Here is a 23,546-nt window from a genome sequence, read left to right as displayed (position 1 = left end):
GAAAAGCATATCCTGGTGTGTTTTTGTTATGGCTAAATCTGTATACACCATATTTAATCTTATTAATGGAATACATATCATAAAATATCAAATGTAATTTGTTGTAATTAGTGATATTTTTTATTTTATTTTCGTAAATCTTTTTAAAGTTGAAATAAACAGATGTTTGAATTTTACATCTTGAGTCTACTATCTAATCCTTACATGAGCTCATTGCTTTAACGAGATTTCAACCATCAACCTGTTTAGTACAAAAGGAAAGCGTTGTAGCAAATTTTATAGCTACGTTAACATCTGTAAATAAAATATTAATTGTATATATTCCATTATGTGTGCAGCGTTTTTGCGAAGACAAAAAAGAAAAACATATATGAAATGGAAGCAAAAGGAAATTTGCAAGTTTTTTTTTTTATAATTAAAAATTATTTTTATGTGTGCCTCTTCTCATTTACAAAATCACACACAAAAACCATATTGTAATTTGATCTCTGTAATATCAGCTCATGAATATATCCTATTATAACATAATTATGACTAAAAATGTATGTGGTACATGTACAAGGATTTTTAATGAGTTTAACTTCATTCGGGTACAAAAACTTCTTATATGATTATTGTTCGACTTACTTATAACAATAAAGATATAAGAGAAACGCAAAAGACTATACGGTTTTTTTCATGAATATTCAATTTATTTGTATTCAGCCTAACAATGTCAGATCTCCTTATAAGCACCTGCAAAATGTATATCATTTTCTTGCGGAATTCGAACTCTGTTAACACATTTAAGACAACACCACTTGCACAGTCTTCAACATCAAACGCCGTTCGGCCAATCTATGTAATATTATAGGATTAAACACATTTTTTCTAGAGGTTATTGATGTGTAAACTGGGTAGCTTACTCACAAACTTTACAAAAAAATGGGGCGATTAACTCACCAACTGAACAACAGTCCTTTTACATAAAAGTCTCGGACTTTGATTCAGTTTGTGAGTAAGCGACCCAGTTTACACAGCAATATCATCTAGAAAAAATTGTTTAATCCATTTAATTCTTAAGTTAAGCCAAATATTTGCAATTCTTGATTAACAATTTTTTGTTTATTGACTACTATGTACCATCAAATGCCACAATTGGCATGTCGTAACCTAGGAGTTAATCGTCATAATGACTTTCTAAATGTTCAGTTAACGCAAAAGAATCTAAAATTAGATATACACCTACCTCATTGATTGCCGAGTTTATGAGCCACGATCCTTGCTTAGAAGTTGGATTTATCGAAATGAAAACCAAGGGAAAAAATTCTAACGGACCAATCTGATTCAAGTTTGTGTAGATATACAAATCATATAAGAATTAAACTTTTATTTTTTTCATTAAGCCTAACAATGTTTAGCCTTAATTACCTATAACTTGAAATTGCAAATTAAATTACGTGTAATTTGAAAGAAACAAATCCATTTTAAAGTTTTAAGTCATCTGTGTACAAAAATGTATATAGAAAATGGAATTATTCCCTTCTTCCTCTTACTATAGCTCTCACGAATAATATTTCCTGCAATATACATATATTGCATAATGTAAATAAGTAAGTAAGTAAGTAAGTAATTTGTTAATTTGTTTATTAAAGTGACTTTTGAACATGTTTCAATATATATAACACAATTACAAAGTTTGTATAGTCTATGTTGCACCCTCCCTACTGGACCTATAAGTCACCAATTAAACAATATTTGGACGTTTATACAGTATCACAGACTACAAATAAATATAACAAAATTACAAAGTTTGTTTAGTCCATGTTGCACCCTCCCCATTGGACCTATAAGTGCAAAATTAGACAATATTAGTACGTTTATACAGTATCAAAGACTACAAATACATATAACATTTCTCAAATAATTAGGAATTAAAATAAATGTTACAAAATTCATATTAGATATGTAAGTAATGTAAATTGTAAGTATATGTATACTACAGTCAGTCAGCATAAACATTTCCTGTTGTATTTATTTACCAAATATAGATACATTGGAGTATTTTTTTAAATGTTAATTTCATGTGAATCTCTCTGTTTATAACCGTGGTCTCATAAAGGGGAGAGGGGGGGGGGGTTTATTTGTCTATTTTATTAACAAATAATTACATTACATGTACTAGGTTTCACAAGAATCCGTTAGTTTGATTGGCTATCAACAATCGCGCGTCATTCAAAAATTAACCTTCATATCAAAAAAATGAAATGTTGCATTCGTGATGACACGTGCTTCCACAAAAAAGTACACAGGTAAATAAAAGAAAAACTTGATAAAACTTGTTTTTCATGGTCTTATTATCATAAAAATGTAATTAGAAGAAATGAATGCTTCTTTTTGTAATTTTATTGGGTGTAAAAGTATTGATCGTGCTTCCGCGCTTCATACAAAATGTGCTTCGGTTAACACTTTTACACCCCAATAAAATTACAAAAAGAAGCATTCATTTCTTAATCTAATTTTATCTTTGTAGGTTTATTTTAAATTATTATAAAATCAATGTCTGACAATATCAACTTTTTTATATTCGGACGAAAACAGTTTAAGGACTCCCAGTTTCTAATTAGCTTAAAAGGAATAAGTTAAAACTTTTCTGAGTGACTAAAAAGCATTTCGTACTTTATGAACATACTTTTCAAAATGCTCGTGTGAACAATTGGAATAATGTTTTATATGTCCATTCCATGCATGACTGGCTACAACACCTCTCACATATTTATCCTCTTTTGAGTGAATTCGTTGTGAATCAGGAACACGTGCTGATTTTGTATTAGATAGTCTATCCACAAGAGATTGCATGTCCTGAGAAGACATTTTCTTCTTTCCTGTGAAACGAATTGTTTTGGTTTTATTGTGGTGTGTTTTGACATTTTCTAACGCACTATGGTTTGCCAACTTATGGTCAGCGTCTGTATTTTTTCTTTTTGGTTTAGAAAGTCTTTCACACAGTTCTTTTATTTCAAATTGGGACACAGTTTCAAATCCGGCATATCTCGCACTCATTTTCGAATAATCTGGTAAATTTCTTGGAGGTTCGACGAGCTTTTTCTTTGGTATAATTTCTGTGTGCGTTAGTCCGATTTCTACATATAACATGGCTATCCGAAAATGTGCTTTTTATCCAGTAACAATAATCCCTTTATGAAACTTGCTGTATTTTCTAATTATTTACGTTCTCGATAAAATATGCAAGTTGTTTAAAACTAAAACAACTATATTTAAATTATAGTCTTTAACGATGCAAATCGTTAAATGTATATATTCTTTATGATGAAATAATGATTTACAAGGCGTTTAAATAAACATATATGGAATCGTAAATATAAAAAGATTCAATCAGATAACAAAACAACAATCGGTGCTAATGATAAAAACTCAATGATACACCCATTTAAATGGACACTATTCGGTGTGCATATCAGGGTTATCATTTAATCTCTCAATTGTTTCAGTTATGTAATGGTGATTTCCAATTAAATGTTAAAAGTACATAACAAAAACAGATTTAATCAGATAACTTTTGGTCCCATATTGTTAACTGTTGAATTTTTGTCAAAAATTGTTGTTACACATACCAGACCAAACCAGTTCCTTCTGTTTAAATCTGTTAACCTATGTAATACAACCACAGTGTTGCAATAGTTACCAAAGTACCAAAGTACAAGGTATTATTTATTTTTACAGTTTTCCATACAAAGTCACGAATTATTTTGTATGTAACAATTGTGATACATAAGTAGAACTACGAAACGTTGGGCAATTACATTTGTATGCAGATTCCAATAACTGTGGAAAACCATTAATTTTGGATGCATCTGGTTTTCAGTATAAATAAGAAGATGTGGTATGAGTGCCAATGAGACAACTCTCCATCCAAGTCACAATGTATAAACAGTTAACAATTATAGGTTAAAGTACGGCGTTCAACACGGAGCCTTGGCTCACACTGAACAGCAAGCTATAAAGTGCCCAAAAATGACTAGTGTAAAACAATTCAAACAGGAAAACCAGTAGCTTTGCATGTGGCCTGACCTTTCAACTGTTTTGATTCGAGCGCCACTGATGAGTCTTGTGTAGATGAAACGTGCGTCTGGCGTTACAAATTATAAACATGGTATCTTTGATGAGTACATTTATTTACAACCACTGACTCAATGCCAAAGGGCCAAGTGACCTTTTCTCGTCACTTGGCGTCTGTCGTCCGTCGTCGTCGTCCGTCGTTCTCTGTTAACTTATACAAAAATCTTCTCCTCTGAAACTACTGAGCTAAATTTAACCAAACTTGAACGCAATCATCATTTGGGTATCTATTTTAAAAACGGTGTCCGATGATCCCGCCTGCCAACCAAGATGGCCGACATGGCTAAAAATAGAACATAGGGGTAAAATACAAGTTTTGTCTTTTATTTTGAAAACCTTTATGAAAAAAGAAAATCAGACAGAAACAAAAATGTTCAGAATGTTGAGATCTACCAATCTATACGTCAAAACTGTCAGACGACTTTTTATAGGAGTTATTGACCTTAAATGACAAATTTTACCATTTTTTTCTATTTTTGCCTATTATCTTGAAACTATAATAGTTAAAGAGAAACTTTAAATGCAAAAAATGATCAGCTAGACAAGTTCTACAAATAAGTCTAATGGTTGAAATCGTCAGTCGACTCCTTATTAGAGTTATTGCCCTTTGATGACGATTTTTGCCAATTTTTTGCGTTTTTGCCTTATAACTTAAAAATTATAAAAGATAGACAGAAACTTAAATAAGCAAAAAAATTCAGCAAGACAAGGTCTACAATGAAGACAAAATGCATGAAATCGTCCTTATTGGAGTTATTGCCCTTTAATGACGATTTTTACCATTTTTTTTTGCGTTTTGCCTTTTATGATAAAAGTTAGAAAAGATAAATAGACACTTTGAATCACAAAAATGATCAGTTAAGCAAGATCTACTAACAAGTCAAATTTTGCCGATATAGTAAGTAGACTGTCACTCTTTATAGGAGTGATTGCCCTTCAATGAGGATATTTTTTACCCTCTTTTGTGTTTTGAGCAAAAACTAAAGAAGATAGAGAGAAACTAAACAGACTAAATGATCAGCAATATAAGATCAACAAAACAGAGATTTTTGTCATGAATTCTATTCTCGTCTACAATGTTGGAGAATGTCCTTTGTTGATTATGCACATAGACCAAGGTGAGCGACACAGGCTCTTTAGGGCCTCTAGTTTAACCTTGCCATTATTTCTTGATAGTGCTTTTCCATCCGCTCATTCCACCTGGGTCTACATTTAATTTCTCAGTTGGTTCGATTATATACACTTGTACAAGTTATGGAGATATCAAAACGTCCCTTTATAATAAAACTTAGCAAGCGAATTTATTATATATCATGCTGCGTTCATTTTTTATAGTACTAAAACTGATGTTTCTATGAACAAAGGAAATTTTTCTCCAATACGCTACACAAGGTAAGTTATGTACTAGGAAATTACATTTTAGACCGCCTTTAAACTCATCAACTTCATACGCATGAGCGAAATAAGAGGGTAAAGTGACATTATAAGTCACGAACCAAAGTTTTAAATCTGTTTACTTTTATCATGATATTTTTCTGCTTAACTTTTACAATCACCTTTTAAAACTGACATTTTGTGTGTAAATGCAAACAAATCAGAAAATTCTTCCACCTAAACAAATATTTCAAATACTTCCAACAATGTACTCTGGAAAAACAGTTGATGGATTTTTTTTTTCTATTCTAGTAATTTTCAGCCATGGAAAAAAAAAAGAAATGTGAATGCTACATGTTCCGTAAAAGTTAATCTATGTGAATAAAATGAGATGTTGAGTATACATCAATGAGACAGCAACCCAATGACACAAATTATCAGAAGACATCTAGAGGGCAAAAAAAAGTATTCAGCAAAAGACAGGTGGCCGAACAATATGTCTTGAGTTCAAAATCGTTTCGAGTTTACAACAGAGAGGCGAAAGATATCAAACTGGATATTCAAACTTGCAAGTTGAAAACAAACTGACCTGCCATAAAAGTTGTGAATAAACTAAACTGAAACAATAAAAAATCTGCCATCAACACCCAATTCAAGTAAGGAATACTTTGAGAAATAAAATGCGACAACTTCTTTATATATGCACAACGATTAACAAAGTCTAAACGGAGGGAGAAGATAAAAAGTGGGCAATCAGAAGAAATAAGCAGAAAAAAAACCAGACAACACCATGGAGAAAAAGAAAAACGACAAAAAGACAAAAAAAAAAATAACAAAACAAAACACTACACAGAAAGCTATGAATATTGAGCAACACGAACCCAACCAAAAATTGGGTGATCAACTCGGATGCTAGAAATGTTTGAAGTCCAAGTTTGTTTGACTGCGATGTTCCAACATATTGTGTCTTTACATGTATATCTGATGGTGACATGCTATTTCCAAGAAGTAACACCCGCCTTGCAGCCTTTGTTTGGGCGCCAACCAGTATTCATAATACTCTCAGTCAATAAATTTGTAATCTTTACGAAACATTCAAATCCTCAGTTTAAGATAACCTCAGAAGATTTCGGGTATCCGATTTAGAAATTTATAATAGTATGTTATTCAATTGTTTTTATAAATCGTCACCTTTCAAAAAATCCTTTGGATATGAGTATGACAGTCAGACCAATGTTAGGGGTGTCCGTTTGACTGTGCAGGATTTATAAATACGCAGAAATGTGCAGTCGCGATATTGACGTAAATTCCTATGAATCGTAAAGGGAGAGTGTCAAGACTGCAACAACTCTTCGAGGGGTTCGTGGGTGGCTTGTTGCAACGCAAAATTCTTCTGCTATCCAAAATATCTTCTTTTCTATAGTCAGTTCAAATAACCTGTCCTTCATTGTTGTCCACCTTCTTTGCAGGTCCTACATTTTAAGGATGTTCGCTCCTGTTGTTTTTGAATTTTTGCCAGATATTCGGAATCCTCTGGTTTTATCCATGTAGTGCCATTACAAATTTCTGTCCACTAACCCCTACTTTTTTTCATAATTTGATTAAATATAGTTTAAAATACCATCTTTGAAGATCTTATTAAATCCTTGTTATTTTTTCATACTTTTAGGCAGAAAAAAGGTGCCAATGTTAAATATATGAAAAATCTAAAGAGAATATTTCCCGCCAAATTTTCAATGGCTTATATCTCGAAAATAAGCACACGGACCCCTCATTTTTCTCTGCTTTTTTGTTCCTTTATTTATATACTATCAATTTATAACAGTCTTTTAAAAAGCTTGTTATTTTGAAACAGAGTAGCAAACATCCTTAAATTTATTATAGCAAAAAAAGAAGAAGGTACCAAAGTGGAAATCAAAATCCATACGTAGAAGATAGACCGAGTACAACATCTAAGGTACCTATGCGTAACTGTAGTGAACCTCAGATACAAATGCCTATACGTTAAATGTGCATAAAATTTGCTCCAAAATCTCAATGTGTAAAATATTACTTTTCAGTGAATGTTTTTCAATTTTAATCTCGGTGTGTAATTTTTAATTCTAATTGTCATATTTTGTAAAAATATTTTTAATCACAGCGTTTTTTGTTTAAATCTCTGTGTGTGAAAAAGAGGTAGAAGATATCAGGTGGACATTCAAAACTCGAAGAGAAATTGACAACACCATGGTAAAAAACGAAAAACAACGAAAAAAACAAATATGTCCACAAAACACTACGTCGAAAACTAAAGACTGAGCCATACGAACCTCACGAAAAACCGGGGGTAAACTTAGGTGCTCCGGAAGGGTGAACAGATCCTCCTCCTACAATTTTAAAGTATGTTGATAAGATATATCAAGTGATTAGGCATCACGCACTATCACAATGTTAATTACCGTCTATATCACCAAATACGTAAAACATCGGTCATGCAAAATTTTCTAATCATTAAACTTGGCCGAATGTGAAATTTTGAAATTGAAACATACTTTTTCAGGACAAAGGATGAACAAGGCTGTGACCAGTTAAAACAACAAAGACATCAAACAACTAAAAAGCACAAAGTACAATACCAAATAACTAAAGCAAGAGCAACACGAACCCCTTTTTAAACAAAACTAGGGGGGTTTCAGATACATCGGAAGTGTAAGCAGGTTCTGCTCCACATGTGACACCCGTCATGGTGCTCATGGTAAGTACATATCCGTTGATAAGAATCATTCGGTGATGTCAGAATTAAAAATACAGGATGGGATTGTGGTTACGCTAATTCGACGTTTTCGTGGTCATCTGTGACACAGATATATTATAAGTTTAAACGATTAACCATTTTGGGATGGCGTCTGTTTAACTTAGTGGAAATATTTCGAAATATGACTTTTAAAATTTGACGAGAACGGATTGATTGAATACATAATAAGTTTAATGTAGGTGAGCTACAAAACGGAAACAAAAATAACAGCTTTGCCGTTCAGTCATGGTGTTTCCTCTTTCAATATGACTATCTTTCTAACGCATTCCATTCACTTATCAGCAATGTTACTATCTCGTTAACCTGTAATAAATAAAACATGTTTTAACACATCATCTGAAATGAAAATTTAACAATTATAAAGCAAAAACGTTTTCAATGAAGACAATTACAATGGTTACACCAACACTTCTTTAAATATAAATTTTGAAAGTTTTTAAATATTGAAGAATTAGTCCTAGAAAAATAATGCTGAAAATGAATTCGTAAGTCAGTGTTGACAATATTGTTTGACACTACTGCTTTTGGTACTACACAGTCTTCAAAAACTTTTGGTTTCGGGCATACCTGAGAATTGTTGTTCCAGAGAAAAAACATGTCTTCAGCGTTTAAATTAGTACCATTTTTGTTAGTCTGAGAACTTGCACGTAATCTTAAAATTTCAGATGTGAAAAAAGAGGAGTCCTATGAAACGACGGTATATTAGAGGGTTGTTATTTACAAGGAAGCAATTAAACCAACAGCTTTAAGTGGTGAAGCTGAATCATCCCATCCAAAATTTTACGGACGCCATCACGAGTTGGTTGGCCCCTATGGAATATATCTTTCACAGATGACGACGGATATGTTCCAATTTTGGTAGCCACAATCCAGTCCCCTTTTCCTCGACTTTGACCTATCGAATAAGACTTATCACCGGATTTGTACTTACGTGAGCAACTCGACGGGTGCAACAGGATCTGCATACTCTTCCAGAGCACCTACGATTACCCCAGGTTTTTGGTGGGGTTCTTGCTGCTCAGTCTTTAGTTTTCCATGTTGTATACTGTTGTTTGTCTTTTGATCGTTTTTCGTGTTTTGCCGTGGCATTGTCAGTTTGTTTTTGACTCATAAGTTTGAATATCTCTTTTGTATCTTTCGTCTCTCTTTTACGTTGACCTCTGCATTTAAATCATTGTACAGATAAAATAAGTACATTTTAAAAGATAAAATGTATGGGTAATCATGGTTTGCTGGGATGTTATATATTTAAAAAAATCTGTTAATAGATAACGAGCAAATAATCCATCTTATAGAGTTTATATATAGAAAATGGATTGATTAGCGTTTATTGACGATTTACCATGTATCTTTTAATCAACTTTTCAATTCTCTTTAGAAATCAGCTAGTATTTGATTAGTCATGAATTCTACTCGAATGCAATTATAGTCTCTCCCGGCGTGGAGTGGAGAAAGTGATCTGGAAATACTGATGTCCGTTCCACATTTTAAATGTTCTTGTACCTTCAGACATCCTCCATGAAATTGATGAAAATTCAGTAATTCAGCAAAAGCTTCAATGATTCGGCGCCGATCGATTATTTGTAGGAGAGTAATGTCCCTTGAATACGTTAGTATTATTGAAAACACCATTGTAAGCATTCCTATGCCTACATTTACATTTCCTCATTAGAGTTCAATGATTTATGTAAAACGTTTTAAGAGCAATATCTTGGAAGAGTTCGTTAAAAAAATCGAATTTATTTTTTGAGAGGACATCATCTGTGTTTAGCGGAACGTGAAGTTTAAGAATAATGCCAGCATCTGTTTATGATGGACAAAAACTTTGATCCTATTGTGTGCTGTACTTTGGTCAAAAGTACATTAAAATACATATTCTTCTTACAAGTCATTGCAAAAAATTATCAGAACAAAGTTTACAATGTAGCTACTTCCGATTTGATTATTGTCTACTTACACATTTGAATATGTCTGATGCAATCTTTACTCTATGGTTGAATGTGAACTCTTCCATTAAATCCATCGTCCGTCTAATGTCTTCTGGTAAAAGAATAAACCCATGCTGTTTAAGGTCTTTCGAGAGTTCTTCAATCAAATAAACAGTATCCTGAAATGTTTGGAAATAAGAGCAACATTGTATTATATATATACTAAACACAACAATACAGTTGATTTTAATAACTAGAATAGTACAAGTCCTATTTCTTTCGCCTAAAGTCCTTTCCTGTATTAACCTTAAACAGTTGCATTATGGTAACGTTCGGTTCTGTAACGTTCTTCATCTTTAAAAATCATTTAAATCTTTGTATAAAACTCACTGTGCATCCAATTGTTAGTTTTCATTTTCTCTCTGTCGGCTACTTCTTACGGAGTATCCATTTCTCAGAAGGTTCGTTATGCAAATTTCAAAGAAGGTAAATATTTTTATTACGAAAAAACTTTATAATAGAACAAATAAATTAAAATTTAAATTTTAGCATGGAAACAGAAAGTATGATTTCTCATGATAGAATTAAATGAAAATTGATATTTCAACTTGTTCAAAGCCAGCTTTATTAGATATTATCATAGTATATAAATGCATAAGTTTTCTTTTCTGTTTTTCGTACTGGAACTGTTCACAAGTTAACTTTGAGCGTTTTGAAAATCTGGCTTTCTGACGTCTTCATGATTTGCCGTTTGGCATATTCTTTGAAGGACACCAGACCATAGCAAAGTGTAAGACATCATGATTTTTATGTGAGCAGAATGAGTATACTTTGAACTATGATACAATTACATATGTCTCTTCTTATAGTTTATTTAGACTATTTTGTGATACGGTGTTACTCGGTATTGTTTATTTGAAGCTTTCAAGTGCTTTTCCAGAATTAATTTGAAATTGTATCCTTTTTTACCGTTCGTTGTTTTAATTATTGAGATAAATAAAGAAGGGAAATAGATGATTGGCCTAGTTCTACCCACCAGCATTAAATGTGACAGTCTGAAGAAAGTAACATCGTCAGTTGCTGTCTTTGTTAATGTCAACGGGGTGTTTAATGGAGCCCTTTAACGATTTAATTGTTGATAGCGAATCCTTGTAAACCTTTGCAAATGTGTTCCTCGCTTATCTAGACGCTTTGCGATTTAGAGTTTGACATATCGCACACATACTCTATCCTAAATGACTTTAGATGTAAGTAGCTTTATTTTTGTAAAAACTTAAGCTATTTAAACAAACTTCGTGTGACAACCTATGTAGTCCTGAACTCCAGATAATGTTAGCATGATTGCATGTAATATTGCTATTCAATCAATGAAATCGTTTATCAACTGAAAATTATTTCAACTATCACTTACTAATTAAAAAAATACATGATTTTTTGGATTTTGTATAGTTGATAAATAAAAGGAAAAACATGTACATATATACCTTTTCCTTCTCTTCTGACTTGCTGAATAACGTAAGCAGCAGATTTACTGTTTGATTAACTGTTTCAGTCTTTTCGACTGTTTCCTTGTTCACTGATTGTGGTCTGCTCACAGTTGCCCATGTTTTTGAGCTATCACCATGCTGTAGGTAGTAGAGCAGTCTTTCTAGAAGATTTATAAGTCTATGTAATCTTGCTTCATATTCCGATTGTCTTACTATGTTCGAATGATGCAGCCGTGGATCGACAGCCACTTTTCGACCTCTGTGTAGTTTTTCTAAATAAACATACAATTGAAATAGTAGAGAAGGTCAGAGTAAAATTTGTTTAAATCTGAGATTTCCCGCTGGATTGACACGTATTTTCTTTTGTGTCAGCGTGAAATTTAGGGTTAAATGTTCTTCAACGTTTGGTATTATTCAATTTCCAACGGTTAGTTTCAAGCACCACAAACGAGAAATAAATAGAATTCTAAATGTGCACAAATGGCATCAAATTAATTTTGGTACCTTTACATTGTACTGTAATTAAAGTGATATAAAGGAAGGAACCTACAAAGTTATCCAAAGTCGATCGACTGAACTATTGTTCTAAAAACAATAGGGTGTGCTGCCTTATATCAATATAAAGAATGTTTTTGTATAGCTAACTTGAAAAACAAAAACAATATAAAAAACAAAACTATCCATTACTTTGTTTAATGTTGAGAATTGCAGCTTTTCCTCTAGCTCTCTGAACATCTAGGTCAACCTCTGTTATTTTCTTGCTGGCACAGTCCTGAATACGGAATAATATTTCGTTGACGTTCTTGCCTTCTATTGATGCGTTTAACATCTTACGAGCTGTTCTGATACCACAGTTCTACAATTGAAAAAAAAAACCAATAACCATATTATCCACAAATATTTATATTAGATCAAAGCATCTATTGAATTCATTGTATCGATATTAGCTAATCTTATTCATTTGATTTGGCATATTACATGAAAACGGACAAATACTACAGCAATTATTCATTTAAGACTTATACAACGACTCGGAATCCTTCTGAGCATACAAGCAAATTCAATAACAAGTCAAAAACATAAAACATATGATTATATACATCAACAACATATATATGTATCATCTATGTTTATATATTTCTGATCTCAAGACTACGTTGATGAAAGTTTATAGTCCAGAACACATATCTGCTGCACAACAAATCGGTTTCATAAGGTTATTTCGGTTCGAGTAGTACATTGGTTGCACGTGTTAAGGTTGAGAAAACCCAATGTAATGTATTAAGAAATGTAACGTCAATTTTTATTGGAAGGGGTCTGTCGTCAATTCTAAGGATGGCGGTCATAGATATTGACAAAAACATTGTGCAAGTCGCGGTTTCCGGATATTTCAAAAGTTTTTATTCTAAATGTTTTACAAGTATTGCAGTACTCTATTTGAAGCTTTGTTACCATCAATTGGAGAATTAATGGCCGCAAACACTCGTTTAAATGGCCCTGTTCTGCATCATCAGAAAAACTGCATTTGTGACCTTCAAGTTCGTAATGGATGTTAGCAACGTTCTTCAAATTTGTTATTTGTTAATGAATAATCTATGACTTGAACTATAATAATGGATAGGAATGTCATCTGTAACACATTCAACTTTTACTTAGTATATAAGTTGTTTAATTTATGGACAATATAAAAGGAAGTTCATGTCTGATTTAGTTGTCCTCTTGATAGTCATTGATTAAGGTGACCATTAGGTTATGACAAGGATAGTGTAATTTGCATGCTTCCATTTTAATTTCTATCGATTAGTTGTAAATATACTTCTTATATTAAGGGGTCATTAATAAGACAAGTCTTCTGCTGAAAATGTATTCGTTCTTTACGTAAGTAATAGGATCATTCTTTAAAAAAACCCACAAGTGATCATCAAAGGTATTTCCGAAAAGTTCTTGTTGACTGCTGAATTTTAATTCTTGATATGAATTATAAAATGACAACAAGCTAATTACTTTAATTAATAGAAGACTGTCGTGTGATTTGAATGTAGATTCAATGTAATCTTCTTTATCCAACTTTAAAAGAGGGACGAAAGATACCAGAGGGACAGTCAAACTCATAGATCGAAAACAAACTGACAACGCCGTGGCCAAAAATAAAAAGACAAACAGACAAATAATAGTACAGATGACACAACATAGAAAACCAAAGACTAAGCAACACGAACCCCACCAAAAACTGGGGGTAATCTCAGGTGCTCCGGAAGGGTAAGCAGATCCTGCTCCACATGTGTCACCCGTCGTGTTACTTATGTTATTACAAATCCGGTAAACCCTTGGCAAGAATTGAATGTTAATTTTCATTAATTGGTGGACGTGTTCCAGAAAAAATAATAGTAGTAGTAGTAGTAGCAATATCCGATGCAAAGTTGCGAAAGAAGAAAAATTGGAGAACACACCTCAACAAACAAAATTTGTTCTATACAGGGTAGGGTCCAAAGCAACGTATTTACTTGAAAAAAAAATGATTTTCATGTTTTTATTTTTTCATTTAATGCAAAAGGCCCTTATTTCTTGCTATTAAAGTTACCTTATCAGTTAATCGTATACATACTTCGTGCGATTCTTGCAAAGGAAGTTCATCGTAGATCAACAGGTAGTAACATGCTGTTTTTGTCTCCGATTCTAAATATCCATTCGTTTCAGTACAAATCTGCAATATGTACTGTCCTGGGGTTTCTGGTGGGAATACGTCAATCACTACCTCTTTGTATGTTCTCCTTTGTATTAAACAACACTGGGTTAGTTCATTGGTCACTTCGTAATCCTCGGAATGGTTCGATGTTGCTTCTGAAGACAACACATTTGCTTTTATGGAACTTAAATCAGACATTCTATTATCTATCCGGAATTTAATCTGGAAATGTCTGCTCAAATCGATGTGCAGTATTCCAGATCTATATGATGGATGAGATAGCCCAGAGAAGTACATGAAAGGACCAGGTCCCAGGCCAATAGCACTAGTATTAATCGGAAGCGGAACAGGGTCAGGATGACAAACATTGCAATCGATATCAAACGCAAGTACTTTAAGTAGTGGCTCGCCATATTTACCGGCATAAAATACAAGTTTGTATGTACCAGTATAAGGAAACAGTATATCACATGTCCATGTTGATTCGTTTCTTATAAGATAAACAAACTTTTGTAAAAAGTTATCATTTTCAATTTTTGAATCCAAGTCTGTCTCAACCAGCTCCAAATTATACCATAGTACCAATTCATATACTGATTCGTATGTTCCCATAAAACCAAGCGTAATTCTGCCATCGTCACATGTTATCCGATGGCTTAAATGGGTAGTAAGTTTTAAACCCGTTCTCCACCAAGGCGGCAAGAACATGTCATGGTCTAAGAACTGTTCTTGTGTAATTGGTTCAAGGAGTAACTGCCATTTTTCCTCATCAGGGAAGCATTCGAAGATAAAATGTTCTGGATTTGACAATACATAATGATCTAAGAATGTTTTCTTTATTATCTCATTTGTATCGGAATTGATTTCAGTGTAAGATTTGAGCATGTCTTTTGGTAAATTCCCTGATAGTGTTCGACAGATGCGATATGGGTGAACAAGCTGCCACGTGTCTTTAATAAAAACTGCTACCCATGCGCAAGGAAGTAACTTATTTCCATCGTCACTCCTACAGACACCACTTATCTTGTCACATTTAATACCAGCAGCCCTGCAAAATAATATGGAGTAAGCTAAGAAGACGAATTGTGTAACATTATTTCCATTTGTAGTTTGACAGCATGAGCCATACTGATTATTATGAATTTCATTTACACCATTGTGACGTCATTATATGACTTACATATTACAGAATAACAGCCAACGACAAATACACAAAATATTTTAGAATAAGCGTAAAAAATAATCGGATTTTTTTTTAATGTTTACCAATAAAATGGGTAACATTGATCGGTTAAAATTCTTACGTATAGGTAATGCATATCAATAGAGAACCGAAATAATTCATACATTATAAGAGAAGCGGAAGATACCAAACGAATATTCGAGCTCATAAGTCGAAGATAAGCTAACTAGTCTGACAAGGCCATGACAATAATCGATCAATGACCAAATGACAAATAACAGTCAACAAAAGTACTGGTCGTAACAGTCAACATAAGTACTGGTCGTAAAGGTCAACATAAGTACTGGTCGTAACAGTCAGCATAAGTACTGGTCGTATAATGCATTTGCATAGTTAATGTTAACCTCCCGCTCACCAGGAAATAACATAACTAAAACACATAAAATGCTAAGCATTACAAACATATAAATATGGATGTGAGATACAATGTAGGTCCGATACTTCCGTAAAGTATAACTATGCTGTTTCTGCGAGTGTCTCTAAGAAATATTTATCAGATGAAATATATATGGACGCATTAACGTAAATATTTCCTTTTTACGTTGGTTCGGCTCAATACATGTCTTTGATATTTTGGCAGTAAAATTTGAATAAACGAAATCTGCTGCACTCGAGGAGCTCTCGTTGATTTACACACAAACGCAGAAAAAAACTCAAAAAGGATTAGATCCCTTATGTGTTTTTTTTCTGTTCAGATATTGTCAGACAAGGTATTACGAATTTTGTACTGTGTTGTTTGTATGTCTTTGTTCTATTTCATTAGCACTGATCTTTCGTTGAATTTGCATAACAAAACTTTATCAAAACGTGTTTTAATCGTTATGTTTTACACCAACCCGCCCAGTTTAAATCTATTCAGTAATACATAAAAGTGTGCACCACATTTTTTATGTTATTTCGAATAGACAGAAAAAATATTAAAGTCATTTCTTATAATTTAATTCTAAAAAGGAGTAAATCATGATAAAAACGTTGATGACTTCGCCGTCACATGACAAAATTATGTCTATGAACTGATAGACAAAACACTTTCAGCCAATCAGAAGACGTGTTACATCCATAATTAAATTATTCAGTAATACAAATATTTTTAACATACCAACATAATAAGATAAATATTGTGGTGCATGTAGTTTTATGTTGCCGTAAAAGTCTAACCAATACATCCGGGGTCCTTCCTTGTCCTTCAGCAGATCTGTATGACAGAGGAGAAGATGGAGGTGGCTCTAGATCCTCAACTGTATCATTACCCAATTCATCTGCCAACCAAATAATAAAGGACCTGATCAGTAGAATGTCACTGTCTGGATGGTTTGGTATTGGTTCTTTTAGATAATCCCTTAGCTCCCTAAAACTGTTAAGTGCTATCCGTGGTACCTGAATTGATACAAAAGGTTTCAGTATTTTTTAAGGCTTTTCGTCAAGTCTTTTTATTAAAATAGCACATATTTTTTCTGTACACCTGTCCAGCATACCAACAATCCAAGATATGAGATAATATTGCAATCCTTTGTATTACTTCAGTCGACCAAATTATCTTTGTGGATTTCATAACGTTCTGCACATACATTGTATGAAAGCATTATTACATTCTATATGTGCGTGTCCCAAGTCATGTGCCTATAATTCAGTGGTTGTTTTGGTCGCAGTCTATCATATTTGTTTTCGTTTATTCGTTTTGTGCATAAATATGACCGTTAGTTTCCTTGTTTAAATTATTTTACATTTTTTTTCAATTTCTATGCGGCATTGGTTTTGCTTATTGTTGAAGGACGTACGGAGTCATCTTCGTCATTTGGTCTCTGGTGGATAGTTGTCACAATATTTGGAAATCATACCACATCTTATTTTTATATTACATGAACGTACCAAGATTTAAAAAAATCCTTGCGTTATAAAAACCCATAAGTAAAAAAATAATGTATGCAAATTTAAATACAATAATTCACATTTTGAACAATACAATGATATGTACGATCGTTGCTTATACTGTTAATAACCGAATGAGGACACAAAAACGAAATAATGATATATGATTTATTTGAACATATTTTGCCTACCTTCGATGCGTTCTCGTCGATAAATTCTACCAAATCAGTGTTCAAACCATTATGGTTCGCAGCAATGACATACTGTTCACAGAGAGCATTCCGGTATAGGACTCTTTTAACCACATTTCGCTTTGCTTGTTTTCGTTGAACTTGATTTGTTGTTATAGGATTTGGTTCAAAGGAATAATCTTGAGATGGAAGTATTTTAACCTAGGTTTAAAAATATAGATGATCAGCATTATTTTCATGTGTTAGTTTTTGTATCGTTTCTAGTTATTTATTGATTTCTATAAATATTCCCCAATATAAGATGTAATTATCAAAATAAGCAAATGGCTTTCTAAAATTCACTTTTTTAAAAGATTTGTCATAATATTATCAAAAAATACTTTGAAAAACTTGTTTTTGCGAAAATAGTTTTAAATGTATAGAATACAAGTATTTAATTTCGAAAATTATTTAAACAGCATACATGTACATATATCTAAAGTTTATCAAATGGAAAAGAAATCGACGATTACTTATTCCCTATTAATTTTATCTTCAGCATCAAGACTCAAGTATTAAACTATGCTGTTATTGTTAGACATTGTTTGTTTTGTTTTCGCGTTGGTTTTTTTTTCATGCGAAATACCGATACCAAGAGTCAAGCCATTTTCAAATTTTTTCCAGTTTTTTTTTTGGTACTGTTTCAGCACTGTCTAATGTAGTGAGTAGTGAGCGCTCACATGCATGTTAATACCAGCCAAATGATTTATGTGCATGTCAAAAGTCCTGTAATCCAGTGGTGAATGGTCATTGTCTGCCATGAATGTGTATCGATCGTTTATTGTAATTTTTTCAAATCAGGTTGTTTGTTTTTTCTTTTGAATTGGTCTACATTTTGTTATTCCAGAGCCTTTTATAGTTTACCATATGATTTGTCCTTGTTTATTGTTGAAGACTGTACGGCTATATCATCGTCCTTTCGTCATATGAGGCTGATTGTCCGAATTGCCAATCATACCACATCTCCTTATTCAGAACACATCTCCTTATTTTTAGACACAACAAGACAAACAAAACTAAAAAGACACTGTAAATTCAGATATTATTGCGAGGTTTTTATTAATGCGAATAATGCGACTACTTGAGTATCGCAATAATAAAAACTCGCATTTTGATATCAAATACCTATATCTGTATGTAGCTTTTCCAAAATTCGCAATAGTTAAACTCGCATTTTTGTTATTTTTTCAAAAATCGCAATAATAAATGCACGCAATAATTTCTGAATTTACAGACATATATTATTTTATTATTGAATATTACTTTTGTTGGATTTGTTAGTTCTTTGGACAAAGTATCGAAATGTAAGGAAAAAAAATCATTCGTTTGAAGTGTTCAATTTAAGTCTTGCAATTTTTACACATTTTTTAAAACTTTTTTAATCACTGTGTAGCATCCCTACCGGACATAGGTACCCCGAAACAAAGAAACAATGATTGCAAAAAGTACCTAAATAGTATTCTAATCCCCGTACAGTAAACAACTATTCGCCGCTTTTCGCCGTTATTCGCCGTATAATTTATCCGCTTTATTTACATGAACTTTTCTGGGTAAACAATAGTTTATTTCGAAATACAGTGTTGTTCAAGCTTAATATAAAAATAAGGAGATGTGGTATGATTGCCAATAAGACAAATATCCACAAGTTCAAATGAAGTGGATGTAAGCAATTATAGGCAACCGTACGGCCTTTAAATATGATATACATTTGTTCTACGAAAACGTCAAATGAATAGTTGTAGGATAAATGTGTTTTTAAAAAGTTTGAAATCGCCACATGCTTCGTTGAACAGGTACCACCCTATCCGATTCTGACGATTTGGAGAGAGAGAAAGCCAATTAAGGATCATAAACAGCCCTAAATAGTAGCTACATTATCAGGAATCACTATCCTAAAACTTTTCAGCAAAACGTAGAATATAATGAAAATAAGAAGAATGTGACCTTACATGACTTCACATTTATTTTTTTTCAACCGATTTGGGGGTACCTATATCCGGTGGTGATGGTACACAGTGTTAATAAGCGCATGATGACTTGGTCATATAGCATTTCTTCATCGTTTACACAAAACATCGTTTACACAAAACGTCAACTTTTATGTTATCACACAGAAATTATCAACTGTATTATATATAAAAAAATATATAAGCTGTATTGCTTTTGAATAAAAGACTATTTTAAAAAAAAATTATTATTACACTAAAAATATATATATTCTTTATTTCTCAACAAACCAAATTATATTGGTAAAGATATATATGACGTGTATATCCAAAACTATGTTTAAGGGGAACATAAAGCATACTATTTCTTGAATATCACAAAGACAGTCATGTTTTATATCATAACTGTTTTTGAAGAGTGAAATGTTCTATTCATTGATTTGATACTGACATGAGTAAATTTGTACATAATTTATACTGCTTTGAACAAACATTTCGCAACTATTTCCTAACTCCGGAAACAATAAAGATATGCAGATGACCGTTCTAATCGAGTTGGACATGACAGAGGTGACCGAGACAGGCATGCTCTTTGGGCATAAGCAAGTTTTAAAAGAAACAAGTGTTTTCGTGTATACTTTATAAGACCTAGTAGCATAAATGTTAGAAACCATATAAAGAATGGTAGTGATTGATTTATTGTTGGTTGCTTAACGTCCAGTGGCCAATATTTCATGAATGTTCAGGACGATAACGAATAAAAAATAAATAAAATAGGTAGGGCCTGTAATAGATTGACGTCCGGGATGAAGGTTGGAGGAATATGGAGTGTCACTGTGAAATGAGGGCATATTGGATAGGGACAGACATTTTGCCTTTCAACAGGCCACCTTTTGACCCCTGAAAAGAGTTGTTGCAAGGGTTCTTTAAGTGCAGATAGCGTGGAACTCTCTCTATACGAGGAATCGAAAAGAAGACCATAGTGACCATATTTCAATTCCGAAGTCACCTTTGGGTACAAGAATGGTAGACGTGTTTACGTTCATCTACTTATCTAGTAATAAGGATAAATTGTAATTGTAATACAATTTTAAAATATCAGTGAGAAGGAGATTTATTCTGTGTTGAGGACATCGATATACGTATTTGATAAGGGGATAAGTGAGAGAGAGAGAGAAACATTTTTCTTTTGATTGTGTCAAGTGCGTCGTGTGAGTAATTCATGACACAACAAGCTTTGGAAAGAAAGCGTCCAAACTATATGTTTATCATTTATTTTAACATCTGTAGTAGGGATAACTGATACGTAGTAATTTTTGTTTCAGAACTCATACGCAAAGGAGATACAGTTGTGTGTCATTAATAATACATATATATTGACATTTTAGATATATCGAGATCATAAACTGACGCCATTTTTATTGTCGTTCTTTTTCCTTATCTGATCTGATTGTTCTCATCTTATTTGGTCTGAAGTTTTTATCAATTTCTATATTTTTAAAGGCAAATTGCGTCAATTTCTGTCATATTTTATTAAGTACGTTTTATTTGTTGTTGTTGTTGTTGTTGTCATACCTTTTAACCGTGATGTTTATTTATTTCCAAATTCGTTATTCAAGCATTAATAATAAATTGATTTAAGTTCAAAACATTACTTAACGTTATCGACACCTCTTAGTACATAGTTTTAATACGTTGTATTTTAGTGAAGATTTAAATTAAAACTGTAAATGACCGTGTCGGAGATATTTTAAATTACTATACCAATGAGGCATCATCTACTCAAATGTACTACTTTTAACACAAGTAACAGTTGTTACCACTTTAAATTGAAAAGTATCGTTATACTGAATTTTATGTAAGAATTTTAACCTACCCCGTTCCATTTCAATTTTGCACTCCAAAATTAAAATTAAAATCTTTTTATTCTATAATTCACCTAAATAGGTTATCATCATATTACTAGTATAGTAAATTGGCATTTTCTTCATTTTACGACCAAGGTTATAGTATTGCAGGATTGAAAAGTAAATAGAAGATTTAAATTAAAAAGAAAACTGACAGCAAAAGTGCCTGTTCCAAGTCAGGAGCCTGTAGTGTAGTGATTGTCGATGGTTCATGTCTGTTATATTTGTTTTTCGTTAATTATTTTTTCATAAATAAGGCCCTTAGTTTTCTGAATTGAATTGTTTCACGTTTTCATGTCGGGCCTTTTAAAACCGACTATACGATGTGGGTTTTTCTCATTGATGAAGGCCGTATGGTTGCCTATAATTGCTTACATCCACTTTATTTGAACTTTGGTGGATAGTTATCTCATTGGCAATCATACATTGTACCTCATCTCCCTAATTTTTTTTTTAAAGAATACAATATGAAAAAAATATGTTTGAGTGTGTCACATGCACGTGCGTCTTATATTTCAAATCAGCTTGTAATTTCTTTTCCCTCCATTTTATAAGCTAGTGTATTTGTGTGTTGTTTTTAAATTTACTTTATAATTTTACTTTAATTTATATTTTATTATGTAGGGTTAATGTTTATGCTTGATTTTTTGTTTGCAATGTTCCTTGTGTGTAACAATTAAACTTTTCGTATCTAGTGAAGAATACATTTAAAATCACCCGAAGAGTAACGTGCTTTATATATATTTTAGTATATGATAGTAAATTATATAAAACAAACCTTATCATTGAGGAAACTTTCCGATTCTAACTCAGCTTCAGTGGTTGCTGTCACTTTGTTGAGGTTCTTTTCCCCATTAAAAACACGGGGCTCACTCTTGGCTGGATTATTACCCATTGAGGTATGTTTCTACTTCAAAATACTCTCGACTTTAGTCAAAAGATACCAAAATAAACATAAATCACGTCATGGTCTTAAAAATGTCAATCATAGTGAAAATCCCAAATATGTTTTGATTGTACCTGTCTTGAAGGTATAATTTTATTTGATACGATGGTAAACAGTGATTTAAACAACATTCCCATTATTAGAACAACAAAACGGATGTATTAAATAACATTATATTAACTTAAATACGTAAATGGAGAATACTTAATTTATGACATTAAACAATAAGTTCTCTGTACCTGTTGAAGAGGAGTTCAATATGAATTTAATATACACGAGACCTATATATACAAGAATGGTAAACTGGACCATTTTTAACTAAAGATGATATTTTGCCAAATATGTCAAGTTTAAAATGTTAACTTTGGCTTGGTTTCTATTACTAATCTATTCAAATACAGCATATAACTCATAAAATTGTAATTACATTGACCTAGGGGACCGATATTTGTTAGTAAACAAGTTTTTTTTAATTAATCCTTCTATGTAGGATGTAAACTGCATTGTGTAAAACGAATATTTTATAATTTACGTGAGAAAATACAGGCTTTTTACTCTTTTGGTTGAATGTAATGCAATATATAGCAACAGAATTACTAAAACATGCATTGTAAGACCAATGAACATATTTCAGGATTATAACCTGACAGAAAGCTACTCCATAAAAAATGGTAATCCCAAGGGTTGACTGGTAATCCATGGAATTCTCCCGCTCCGAGACCTCCAATTCAAAATAACCATATATTTAACCATATTTTTCAATTTTCACAGCTTTCTAAATAGTTTACCTTAAGTTTAACTTCACGAAAACCATGAATTATACCTGTTTCAACTTTCTACATGCCAATTTTCAACCAATGTTTAAAGTCTTGTAGTTATGTTACATGATGTTGGTGAAGTCCCATAATTAATTATCCTACTACATGAGTGCCAAGCTCTCTGCACGTTAAAACACTTGCTACACCTATCTGAGCGGTACTTATCTGGTATATTGCAAGGAAAATATCTCAGTATCTA

At 32.4% G+C, this 23,546-nt stretch overlaps 1 protein-coding gene across 1 annotated transcript; it reads right to left on the bottom strand.

Annotated features, from left to right (window-relative positions):
• Positions 1-8,440: 8,440 nt before the first annotated feature.
• Positions 8,441-22,589, bottom strand: LOC127720426 (hillarin-like). Its single transcript, XM_052227014.1, has 8 exons — positions 22,362-22,589; positions 17,692-17,892; positions 16,731-17,008; positions 14,308-15,436; positions 12,390-12,558; positions 11,700-11,974; positions 10,245-10,394; positions 8,441-8,590 (listed from the first exon to the last, which is right to left on the bottom strand). Exons 1-8 carry the CDS (start codon positions 22,476-22,478, stop codon positions 8,537-8,539), a joined length of 2,373 nt encoding a protein of 790 aa, XP_052082974.1. The 5' UTR covers positions 22,479-22,589; the 3' UTR covers positions 8,441-8,536.
• Between the last annotated feature and the right edge of the window lie 957 nt (positions 22,590-23,546).

The sequence above is a fragment of the Mytilus californianus genome, unplaced genomic scaffold, assembly GCF_021869535.1.
Source record: "Mytilus californianus isolate M0D057914Y unplaced genomic scaffold, xbMytCali1.0.p SCAF_11, whole genome shotgun sequence".
Lineage (NCBI taxonomy): Eukaryota > Metazoa > Mollusca > Bivalvia > Mytilida > Mytilidae > Mytilus > Mytilus californianus.
The sequence above is the reverse complement of the archived record's forward strand: the minus strand, read 5'-3'. Positions and strand labels throughout refer to the sequence as shown.

Coding starts and splice junctions, on each gene's coding strand:
- LOC127720426 (XM_052227014.1), bottom strand. CDS start 22,478: ATGGGTAATAATCCAGCCAAGAGTGAGCCCCGTGTTTTTAATGGGGAA. Junction 17,893..22,361: donor AAAGTTTCCTCAATGATAAG/GTTTGTTTTATA, acceptor TTTTAAACCTAG/GTTAAAATACTTCCATCTCA. Junction 8,591..10,244: donor CATCAGACATATTCAAATGT/GTAAGTAGACAA, acceptor TATTTATTACAG/GTTAACGAGATAGTAACATT.